General features: G+C 35.8%; 1 protein-coding gene across 9 annotated transcripts in view; it reads right to left on the reverse strand.

The window, feature by feature from the left end:
• KIAA0825 (KIAA0825 ortholog) overlaps window positions 1–13,287 on the reverse strand; it is a 477,056-nt gene that overhangs the window by 259,311 nt on the left and 204,458 nt on the right. For all 9 annotated transcript variants that reach the window (XM_063664987.1, XM_054489405.2, XM_063664988.1 and 6 more), the window contains one exon: window positions 9,887–10,066. In XM_063664987.1, coding sequence (XP_063521057.1) covers window positions 9,887–10,066 — 180 coding nt within the window. The remainder of the gene's footprint in view (window positions 1–9,886; window positions 10,067–13,287) is intronic.

Consider the following 13,287-nt stretch of genomic DNA (forward strand, 5'->3'; position numbering starts at 1 on the left):
GACTTCAATTCTCTGGCAGTTTACAACAATTCTACTCCTAGGTATATATCCAAAAGAAGATTTTTTAAACATTCACACAAAAACTTGTACACTAATGTTCGTACCAGCACTATTCATAACAGCCAAAAAGTGGAAACAACACAAATTCCCATCAACTGATGAATCAATAAGCAAAATGTGTATTTCCATATAATGGACTATTATTCAACAATAAAAAGAAATGGAGTTCTGATACATGGATTAGCCTTGAAAATATTGTACTAAGTGAAAGAAACCAGACACAAAATGCACATACTGCATGATTCCATTTATACAGAAGGTCCAGAAAAGGCAAAATATAGAGACAGAAAGTAGATTAGTGGTTGTCAGGAACTGGGGAGGAACTATTAATAGGTACAGGGTTTCTTTCTGGGGTGATTAAAATGGTCTAAAATTAAATGGTACTGATGGTTGCACAGTTCTGTGAATCTACTAAAAACCACTGAACTGTGATATTTTTACACTTTAAAAGGATGAAATTTATGGTATATAAATTGTATCTCAGTACATTTGTTATAAAAATGCAATTGCCTCTAAAAGGACACACACAAACATTTGTCATTGATATCATAATATGATTTAATTAGAGCAGGGGTCAGAAGACTTTTTCTGTAAATAGCCACATAATAAATATTTTAAGCCGTTAAGACAGATGATCTTTGTTGCAACTACTCATCTTTACTGTAGAAGCACAAAAGTATCCACAAATAATACGTAAGTGAATAAACAGGGCAATTTCTAATAAAACTTTATTAAAATGGTGGGTTGGATTTGGTCCAAAGGCAATGGTTTGCCAACTTCTAGTTTAAATGGTTTAAAGGTTTTCCTTTGGGACTAGATGGGAGCAGGACACCAAGAGCTTTTGATAGAGAGAAGAAAGGGAGAGATAATTTTGGAGTATAAATTCCAACAGTGAAAAGGCAGGACTGGGTGGGATTTCCAACATAGAGTTTTTGCGCAACCAGAGTGAATCTTTTTTAAAATTTTATTTTATTTTATTTTATTTTATTTACATAGTTTTGACACAGAGTCTTGCTCTTGTTGCCCAGGCTGGAATGCAATGGTGCGATCTTGGCTCACTGTAACTTCTGCCTCCTGGGTTCAAGCAATTCTGCCTCAGCCTCCCAAGTAGCTGGGATTACAGGCACCCACCACCACACTCAGCTAATTTGTGTGTGTGTGTATGTGTGTGTGTGTGTGTGTGTGTGTGTGTGTATTTTTAGTAGAGACAGGGTTTCACCATGTTGGCCAGACTGGTCTTGAACTCCCAACCTCAGGTGATCTGCCCACCTTGGCCTGCTAAAGTGTTGGGATTACAGGTGTGAGCCACCATGCCTGGCCCAGAGTGAATCTTGTGCTGGGAAAGAACTAGAGGAAGAAAAGAGGCACGAACAGGAATTCAATGTAAAACATTTTTCATCATAGAGCACTGCATTAATGTATAGAAAAAGAGAAGAATGTACACTATGAAAATACCTTAAAACTATTTAAAAAATCAATCTCTGGTGTGAATTTTTCTTGTAATTTGTTCATTTCTTTTTAAAGCACAATTGCGCAAAATAATTATGAATGGCTGAGATAATTTGGTTACTTAGCATAGCAAATATCATATAACATGTTCAGTTGTTCCTGAAAGTAGCTATATAGCAAATAAGTTATTCTCAAATGAACTACAGATTCATGGTATGAATATATTAGTGGCCAAGAAAATGATATTATGAATTAAGTGAAAAATAGTACACTGAGAGTCCTTCATTTTTAGGGATGTTATTTAGGAAATTAGTGTTTTCAGTCAGTAGTCAGCTGATAAAGCCAATTCCAAATATTTTATTATGTGTCTAGTGGGCTTGTTACCTGAGATAATCATAAGTTATTTTTTTAAATGATTATAACTTTGAAGAAGAACTTTTATTTTAGTGATGATAAAGTAACTGGTCCCAGACTCACTCTCCTGCCATGAAAGCTAGAAAATAGGGAAATATATGCAAAATAACTATTTTCATACATTAGACAACAGGAAACACTGTAATTGCCTTTAAAAGAAAACAAATTAAAGTCTGAATGTACTTTCAGGATCCCAGTTCAAGGAGCAGAAAGTCAAGCAAACCATGAAAGTCTCACTGAGATGAAGAGACAGAGGAGGATGAGGCAGCTGGAATTTTCTGAGAAAAGTACCAAAGAGACGGATCTACATAGGGAAAGAGCTCCAGAAATCTGCATAAGGTTTCCTTTCAGTCTTACACAGAATACTAGACTGGCAGTGGAAAGGTTGACTCTAAGAAGCCAAGCAAAAAACAACTATTGGGAAACTGTTAGCTGAACAATTCTCAGAGTTCATACAAGATTGGCAAAGTCTGAGTTCAGACCAGAGTGGCAAGATGTCATTGCATATCTGACATTCAAAGGACACCTAAAAAGGTAATGTTTTAGTAAATGGGCTAAACCAGGCCTAGAATAAAGACTACTTTAGATCTGGCCTAATAAAGCTTGAAAACAACTAACTCAAGTAACAAGTAACACAATACAACAAAATCTGTAATGGAAGAAAACAAAATCTAGAGACTCAATAACATAATACTGATAATGTCTGGCATCCAATAAAAAATTACCAGACAGGGAAAAAAATATGATCCATAATCAAGAGAAAACTAAGTCAATAGAAATATATCCAGAAATGAAAGAGATGATGGAATGAGCAAACAAGGTTTTAAAACAGACATCATATATGTATAAGAATATTTAAATGAGAAGGTATATACAAAATATAAAAAGAAACTATATAGAATTGCCAGAAGTTAAGGATACCTGGAATAAAAATTCACCATATAGTCTTAATAGTACTTTAGACACTGCAGAAAAAAAAAAAATCACTGAACTTGAAGATACAATAGAAAGTATCCAAACAAAAGAACAGACAGAAAGAAGGCTAAAAAACAAAAACAATACAAAAAAACAAGGAAGCAGAATACAGCCTCACTGACCTATGGGACAATGCCAAGAGGTGTAATATACACGAAATTGAGTCCCAGAAAAAGCGGGAGGGGGAGTGAAGTGGGGCTGGCAAAAGACAAATTATTCCAAGAAAGAATGGCTGAAAAGTTTTCAAATTTGATAAAAATTAAACATCTCAGGTCCAAGCAGCTCAATAAACCCTAGGCAGAAAAAAATGCAAAGAAAACCAAAACAAGGCACATCATAATCAAATTGCTGAAAAGCAGTGACAAAGAGAAAAGTCCTTATCAACTATAAAAGAAGACATATTACATAAAAGGAAACAGATACTGTAAATATTTCCACTGATTTATTGTAAGAAATAATGCAAGCCAGAAGATAATAAAATGAACATCTTTACAGTGCTAAAGGAAAAACGGAAAAGAACAAAAAAAATCTGAACCTAGAATTCCATATCTACTGAAAAATATTTCAAACATGAAGGCAAAATACTTTTTGTCATGCAATCAAAAGCTAAAATAAATTAATGCCAGAAGAATTGTAATACAAGAAATGTTAAAGGAAGTACTTCAGGTAGAAGGTAAACGATACCTATTGGAAACTCAGATCTACACACAGAAGGGTATGGAAATGATAAATACATGGACAAATATAAAAGACTTTTCCCATTTTTAATTTCTTTAAAATATAATATTTGGAGCAAAAATAAAACAATAAATTGTAGGGTTTATAATACTTGTAGAAATAAAATGTATGACAACAATAGAATAAAGGATAGGGAGGAAGTAAATGGAAATATAGCATTATAAGATTCTTATATCAGATGCAAAGTGGTATAATGTTATTAAAAAGTAAACTGTGAGGGGTTAAAGATACATATCGTAAACGATGGAGCAATTACTACAGTAAATAAAGAAGCCATTAGAAAAGGTAAAATGGAATGCTGACAAATACTCAACTAATCCAAAAGAGGGTCAAAATAGAGGGAAAATGAAGATTAGATAGAACAACAAATAGAAAGCAAGTAACAATATAAACCTATAGTGCCAAGTATCAAAATAGAGAGTCCAGAAATAGATGCATCTATTTGATCACTTGGTCAATTGATTTCTGACGAAAGCATTGAAGTAATTCAATTTATAAAGAATAGCCTTTTTAAAAAATGGTTCTGGAAAAATTATATAGCCATATGGAAAAATAAGAACCTCAACACTTACCTCACTATACACAAAAATCCATCATAGAACTAAACATAACTAAAACTATAAAATTGCCAAAAGAAATAATGGGAGAAATATTAGTAAAATTTAGATAATCCAGTTGTTCTTAGGACACAAAAAGCACTATGGTTAAAAAACTGATAAACTGGGCCAGGCGCGGTGGCTCACGCCTGTAATCCCAGCACTTTGGGAGGCTGAGGCAGGCGGATCATGAATTCAGGAGTTCGAGACCAGCCTGGCCAACATAGTGAGACCCTGCCTCTACTAAAAATACAAAAATTATCCAGGCATGGTGGTGCATGCCTGTAGTCCCAGCTACTTGGGAGGCTGAGGCAGGAGAATCACTTGAACCTGTGAGGTGGAGGCTGCAGCGAGCCGAGACTGCCCCACTGCACACCAGCCTGGGCAACAGTGTGAGACTTCGTCTCAAAAAAAAAAAAAAAAAAACTGATAAACTGGACTCATCAGAATTATAAACCTCACTCCATCAAAAGACCTTGTTAAGAAAATGAAAAAGTAAGCCATAGACAGGGAGGAAATTTTATCAGTATGTGTATAAAACAAAGAATTTATGTGCAATATATATAAAGAACTCTTTACAACTCAGTAAGACAACCAATTAATAAATGGACAAAAGTTTTGAATAGCTATTTTACAAAAGAATATTTTCAAATGGTCACTAAGAACATGAAGAGGTGTTCAATGTCATTATTCATGAAGGTAATGTAAAGCTTCATGAGATAATACTACCTACCCCTTAGAATAACCAAAATCAAAAAGACAATCTCAAGTGTTGGCAAGAATATGGAGCAAACAAAATTTGCACACATTATTGGCCAAAATGTAAAAAGATATGACTACTTTGTGAAACAGTTTAGTAGTTTCTTTTTTTCTTTTTTTTTTTTTTTGAGGCAGAGTCTCACTCCGTCGCCAGGCTGGAATGCAGTGGTGCAATCTCGGCTCACTGCAAGCTCCACCTCCTGGGTTCAAGTGCTTCTCATGCCTCAGGCTCCTGAGTAGCTGGGATTACAGGCACGTGCCATCACAACCAGCTAATTTTTGTATTTTTAGTAGAGATGGGGTTTCACTATGTTGGCCAGGATGGTCTCAATCTCCTAACCTGGTGATCCATCCACCTTGGCCTCCCAAAGTGCTGGGATTACAGGCGTGAGCCACCACGCCTGGCCAGTAGTTTCTTATGAAGTTAAAAATGTACTTATATCACCTAGCATTTCCACTTCTAAGTACTTACTGAAGAGAAATGAAAACATACATAGTTGACCCTTGAACACCATGGGTTTGAACTGCACAGGTCGACTTACATGCAGACTTTTTTCAATCAAATGTGGATTGAAAATACAATATTTGCAGGATGCAAAACCTGCATATATGCGGGTTCTGTGGGGCTGACTGCAGGACTTGAGTATATGTTGAGTACATGGATTTTTTTTTTTTGAGACGAAGTTTTGCTCATTGCCCAGGCTGGAGTGCAATGGCGTCTCAGCTCACTGCAACCTCCGCCTCCCGGGTGCAAGTGATTCTCCTGCCTCAGCCTCCTGAGTAGCTGGGATTACAGGCACATGCCACCATGCCCAGCTAATTTTGTATTTTTAGTAGAAACGGGGTTTCTCCATGTCGGTCAAGCTGGTCTCAAACTCTCGACCTCAGGTGATCCGCTCACTTTGGCCTCCCAAAGTGCTGGGATTACAGGCGTGAGCCACCATGCTTGGCCAAGTATATGGAGTTTTTAATAAGGGGAATGGTTCCTGGAATGAATTCCTCACATATACTGAGGGATGACTGTAGTCACACAAAGACCTATACACTAGTATTCATATAGCAGCTTTATTCATCGTAGTCAAAAACTAGAAATAATCAAAATGTCCATCCAACTGGTAAGTGGATAAAAAAAGTACTACTCAGTGAAATACTGCTCAGCAATGAGCAGAAATAAACTAATGATAAAGCATAAAATTCTCAAAAACATTAAGCTGAGCAAAAGAAGCTAGACACAAAAGAATACATAGATTTCTATTTATATGAAATTCTAGAATATCAAAAGTAAACTATCACAACAAAAAGCAGGTCAGTGTCTTCCTGGGGCTGAGAGTTGAAAGGAGAATGGCCGGCAAAGGGGGAATGAAAGAACCTTTGGAGATGACATAAAATGTTCCATATCTTTATCGTTGTGGTTGTCACACAGATTTATACATTGGTCAAACTTACTGAACTCTTCACTTGAAATGAGTGAATTTTATTGTATTCAATCAATAAAATATTTTAAAACATTTTTAAGGTGGATTGCAAACAAACTGAATGGTGACAAAAGGCTCAGAATACATGGTTAGTTACAACATAGAACAAAGACAGCCTTTCAATATGTGAAAGCTTACATTTAAAATCGACCTATACTATGCTGCAGGTATTTATGTAGGTAATAGAGACACTCACTGTGTCTGATAGGAAGGTAAGGCACTCTAAATTAATTTTGGCAAAAAGAAGACAATATAGCGTATATATGCTCTCTAAACAACACTTCTTAAAGGTCTTTATGAGGCTGAGGAGGAGCTGAAAACCAAAGTGGAAACTTTGAATCTCAACCCTTAATTGGGAATTTTTGCTAGGTTATTGAAAGCTTTTTTCCCAAAGGTTGTGAGAAAGTTAAGAAAACTGATTCAGAAAACAAAAGTAAGCCCAATGCCATATCAAGGAGCCAAGTGAACAATACTTGTTGAGTATATTACTATCAATCATATTAGATGGGCATTTTTGACAGTATTTGCCTCATTTACAAGCCTGTTCTGACATTGTCTTAAAAACCAGCTGAGGTAATGTATGCTTTGATATTTTCATTTGTCTAACTGAATAATGCTTGATCTACTTTGAAAACATAGGTGTCCAATGATTGTTAGCAAATTTATTTCTTACAGAGTGCACTGGCCTTAGAAACACCCACATTAGGTCACTGACTTAATTATTTTTTGTACTTATAGCTTTTGTAGCAATCTTAAGTGGGTATTTTCCTTCTTGTCATTCCTCCCTAGAACCCTAAATATAAAATCAGATTGTATAATTCATTACTGAATTCATGTGTTCATAAAAGTAGTGTCTCAAAAAAATTTAGTCTAATAGAAAAAAACGAGAAATAGCATGGCCTAGGACAGGGTCCCCAACCCCTAGACTGCAGACCAGTACTGGTTCGTGACCTGTTCGGAACCGGGCCGCACAGCAGGAAGTGAGCAGCAGGTGGGTGAGCGTTACTGCTTGAGCTTCCCCTCCTGTCAAATCAGAAGCGCGTTAGATTCTCATAGGAGCACAAATCCTATTGTGAACTGCGCATGCAAAGGATCTAGGTTGTGTCCTCCTTATGAGAATCTAACCAATACCTGATGATCTGAGGTGGAACAGTTTCATCCTGAAACCATCCCCCTCCTGGTGGAAAAATTGTCTTCCACCAAACTGGTCCCTGGTGCCAAAAACGTTGGGGACTGCTGGCTTAGGAGAGAGGAGATCTGGTTTCTTGTGCTAAGACTTGTCCAACTTAATTGGTGGACAGTCTTAGGCAACTCTCTTAATATTTCTGCTTTTTGTTTACTCAACAATAAGATGAAGATACTGACCACTTCATCTTTGTCCTTTTACCCTAAAATGATAAGACTGTGATGTTTTATGGGTAAACTATGCTGAAATCATAGACAGTGATTTAGCAGGAGGAAACTACAGCAGTGAAGTTTTAAAATAACGTACTCTAGTTAATCTGGGTGGGTTAATTATATATACTGAAGCATAGATCTATTAGTAATAAAATGTAAATATTGTGGGATTATGATTATATGTCTCAGCTGTATTTCTTGTAAACATGTTATGTTTCCAAATTAAACAAAAGTCATAGTAAAAGGCTTAATTTTGTTATGAATTAGTACCTTGTATTATCTTATTAGGGTTTTTAAAATAACCATTATTGCTAACAGAAAAAAACAAAAAAGATCTTTTCAAAGACTTAAATGGGAGAGAAAAGAGAAAAGTTCAGACCCTCATAACCACTGCAGGTATCAGGTTCCAGAGAATATTTAATGTTTATGGAGCAACAACTTGTATAAAGGGTAAGGGAGTTTCACCCATTTGAAGTTCTGCCCCTTTGAGCTTTCACACATAATTCAGGCTCTATGAATATGTACAACGTCTGCTTCCAGAGACTTGTCTGACCATGTCGGGGAGGGTTTGCTCAATATGTAGATTGAGAGATGTCAAATTAGGAGCAAGAAACAGTTTTATTTTCCCTAGCAGCACCTGAAATCCATTTATATCTTCTAGGTCATTTTCAGTCTAGTTTTGTGCTGAGTGTCAAAGATGGTTCAAGAACCTAATAGTTGAAGGATAAATAGTGGTTGAAGCATGAGGGTCACTGATTCTTTATAATCTTGTGAGAAAATCCAGCTCTTACTTCCCCAGAAACAACTAAAATCAGGAGAGGGTGGCAGAACTTTCAAGGTCGTTTTTCTTTCAATTCAATAAAGACTACATCAGAAACACAACAAGCTTCTAATTCAGCCTTTTTACCTAGAAATATGCCCTTCCTTTGGGAAGCAAGAAGCAGTAAGGGAATGCATGGCAACTAGGAGATAACATTTTAAAAGGAGATCATTATTACAGAAACTTTAAATGACAGATTTGGATTTTGGAAATCATAACATAAAGTTATCTATTGCTATTTTATAGGGATAATGACCAAGAGAAAATGAAACATAATGACTTTAAAACAGCTAGAATGATATTCAAGTAACATCTGGAGGATAGTCAAAAAGTCTGGGAGGAGTGAAACCATGATTATGAACTAGTTAGATCCTTTATATGGAGCCTAGGAAATATTTTATGAAAATTCAGTTTCCAAAGCAGGATAAAAGAAAGCTTATAGGTTGAAAACTAAATGTAAATGATAAAAAACACTATTTGAATAGCAGGATAATAATATAAATCATTGTCTAAGTTTTCATCCTTTGTTTTCCCAAGATATTAAATACGAAAATTTAAAGGCAGAATATTAAGGATAAGACAATGTGAGAATTTTTACACCTGCCAGAGGGTGGAGCAACCCATCAAAACCTCCTGTTTCAAATATACAACCTGCACTGCCTTTATTATTCTCTCTAGCTGAAGGAAGAAGAACAACACAGATGGGAAAAATATATTCTCTCTAAAGGAATCACAGGATATGCTTGCCTTGTAGAGAGACACACTGTGGTCATAATAATAAATGCCTTATACATCTGAAGAAAATCGACCAATAGTATTGTCCATTAATTTGCTGAATAAATGCACCCAAGAATCACAAAATACTTTTCACATCTTACTAATATCTTATATGCTCAATAGCAAAACATAATCTGTGATAAATATTAAAATAAATTTTTATGATAGAACATTCCCTAATTAATAAAAAAAGAAAATCTTTTCCCTTCCACCTCCCTTGCATCTTGTCCCAAAGTATATGAAATTTTACAGGAACTAATAATTAATGATTCCCAACAGAAGGCTTTATACTGAAAAAATGTAAGGTAAACTTTTACAAACTACAGATTCAGCAAAACCAGTATGAATACAACTTCTAAACATCTTTAAAGGTACATATAAGTATCTATAGAACATTTCTTTTACAAACAGTAAATGTCTCATACCTGGGATGTTATATAAAAAGTCCCATAATTGCTCTTCTTCCATGTAGCTCACAAAAACATTTGCAAATGTTTGTGGAGAAAAACTGCAATGGTACAATATTTTAAAGATGGCTTCCACCAAGCTGGGTCCTTGGTTCAGGTTATTTTCTGTGTCAGAAACTTGTTCTTGAAAGGTACATTCTTGAAAGGAATCAAAATGATTTAGTAAGGTATCAGTGAATATGATTAAACTCTTATTATGTACATTAGCATAATGCTGTGGAAATGGTTTTTAATAATATTTACATAATAAGAGAATTACCAGATTATTTTAAAACAATGGTCCATTCAACCCAATGTTGTTTCTGAGATATTCATGGATATTTATGGAAAAAAACAAACAAAAACAACAACCAAAAAAACCTGAGAGAAAGACCATTATAACACCACTTCAAAGGTCAACGCTAGTTTCCCTGAATGTCATAATTCTTCTTTCTCTTAAGGAAAACTTTTTGTTTCTTTTTCTAATTTAAGAATAATAGACATTCATTCTAAAAAAAATTTTTTGTAATCTGGACAACTAGGAATACTATCATTGTACCATGGGAAAATTCACATTTTTAGTTTTTCCAGAATTACGCTATCAATTCTACAAACAAGTTTATGAATGTTTCTTAAATCTACAGACCTTGTCATATCAGACTGAAGAGTTTTATCAATTGGTTCCTCAATAAAACTATATAAAGAATTCAACAAAAATTGGGCCATTTTAATTGTCCTTTTCAACCCTCCTTTGGCTCCATAACAGCCTTCTCAAAGATCAGTAATCATAAGTTTCTGTACTATTGCATTTATAGTTTGGATGGAAAGGTGAAATAATAATTTCTGTTTTCTATAGATAATAAGCATGAGATGTGTACTATTATAATAAACAACATATTTGTTGGGTTAAAGGTAACAAATTATATTTTAGCTCTTATATTTTAACTATCTTGCATAAATGTAATCTAAAGCATTTCAGAATAAATAGATTTCTTTATTCTTGCTCATTTGGAATATCATTACTTTTATGTTTCCTCTTGAAACTTTTTTTCTGTGATTTGATTTTGATGATCTAAAGGAGCTCACTGTTATCTTCAAACTAAGAAATATCATAGACTTTATGTGGAGAACATTATTGGTTTTGCTTCCTAATACCCATTTTCTTTCTTTTCAAAACAAGTTAGTTTTCCTTTAGCAAGATACCCCTGCTCCTATCTGTGTCCCTCACCCCTCCAACCTCCCAACCCTCCCCCACCCCCACCCCCACCCCCACACTTCGATTATTTGGTTCAGGTGAAGCCAACACTATCATCTGGAGTGGGCACATAACCAAGGCCTGGCCAATCAGACCATAACCCCTTGCATCAACAGTGACTGGTTCAGGAATGGGCAGGTATCCAATGAGAACCTTCTTTAGGATTTTTGCTAGAATTGTTGACAAAGCAGTGTTCTCTTTCTACTGGGGTTAATAACCCCAGTAGAAAGTAGGCTGAAAGTTGCTGAAAGCCATTTTGGGGAGAACTTGACTAAGAATGAATCTGATATAGTAAGGAACAGAACTAAGAAAAGGAGAGAAGATTCCTAATGAGATGACACTGTTTGAGAACCTGGATCCAGCAATGCCTACATATTTATGCTTGCTGAGCTGACAAATTCAGCCCTCCCACCCCCTTTTATTTTCTTTTGAGATAGGGTCTCACTCTGTCTCCCAGGCTGGAATTCAGTGGCATGATTATAGCTCATTGCAGCCCCAAACTCCTGGACTTAAGTGATTCTCCACCATCAGCCTCCCAAGTAGGTCTAAGGTGTGCATCACCAAACCCAGCTAATTCTTTTTTGTTTTTTTTGTAGAGATGGGGTCTTGCTCTGTTGCTCAGCCTGGTCTCAAACTCTTGGCCTCAAGTGATCCTTCTACCTCAGCCTCCCAAGTACTGGAATTACAGGCCTCAGTTGTCGCACCCAGCCAATTGTCCCTCTTTGATTAAACCAGGCTAATTTGGATTTCTGTTACTTGCAGTCTAAACGGTCTCGACTATTTCCCCAAGCATAAAATATAAAATGGCAAATATTCCTAATCCAGTCTTCCATAATTTAATATTTTATCCAAATAGTCTCTGCAGTTCCCTCTTCTTTCTGCTTCCTCCAATTCATCTTACTTAAAATTATCCATTATCCTCATGTCCTTCCTTGTTTTAACCTTCCCCTTCCTCCACTGCTAAAAATTCCTTATCCTGATTGAGGATCAAGAGTTCCACAATCTTTTCCCAAATTATGTTCCAACCCCCAAACATGTGTTCTACCCAGGAGAGTTTATTTGCTTGTAAATGTGCCCTCCCATCTCCTTTTCTTTTTCTATGCCATTTCATCAGGCTATAATGTTTTCCTCCAATAAAATCATCATGATTTAATCAATAAGTTGATTGATTAATCAACTGCTTCCTATGTGTCAGTCATTGTACCAGGTGCTGAGGCCATCCCCTTCCAGGGGCTCAAGGATTGTGCATATATGTGTATATTTTGTTGGCGGGGAGGAGATGACAGACAAGTAAATAATTATTACCGCAACATACGGAAAAGGTGAGTGACCATGCATCTGAGTTTGCCTGGGGCAGTCCTGATTTAGGTCTGTTGTCCTGGTGTAATTACTAGTAGCATCTTCTTTCACTTTTAAAAGTGTCTCAGTTAGGATGATAAATTATTTGATCAACTTAAGTGATTTAAGTATGAGGCACTGTGGAAATGCAGAGGATGATGCTTTAAATTTTTTCAGGGAACACAGACAAGTTACAAAGCAGATCATGTCTCAGCCAAGTCTTTAAGAAGGAGTAGAAATTTATCAGCATGACAAGATCAAGGTGGGGGGTACTTTCCAGGAAGACGAAGAATTAGTGAAATATTGAGAAGACAAGCAGTTGCTGGCAGTGTGATGTGGCTGAAGTGAGACTGCCGTGAGGAAGATGGGAGAGGAAGCTAGGCAATCAACAGAGCATGAATAATATACAGCCCTGCAAATCATGCAATATATGCACATGCCAGGGTGGATATGAGGAATAGTTCTATGGAATGGGTGCTGATTTTCCCAGTTTTACAGATGAACAAAGTAAAATGTAGAGAAATTAAATTACTTGTCCCAAGGTCACAAAAATAGTAAGAATTTGTTTGTGCTATCTGAATTACACTACAATCCCAAATTTCTCAAAGTGTGCTTTGACATTTTACTGACAATAACCACCGAATGCAAAGCACTCAGTCCAAACTATGTATATGGTATGTGGTAATGTATTGCCTTAATGCAAAACTCTTTAATTTCATATAGCATTCTACATTTTCACATATATTGTCTTGTTATATCTCTAGTACTATTTTACTATATGACTTTC

This window comes from Pongo pygmaeus, chromosome 4 (genome assembly GCF_028885625.2).
Source record: "Pongo pygmaeus isolate AG05252 chromosome 4, NHGRI_mPonPyg2-v2.0_pri, whole genome shotgun sequence".
NCBI lineage: Eukaryota > Metazoa > Chordata > Mammalia > Primates > Hominidae > Pongo > Pongo pygmaeus.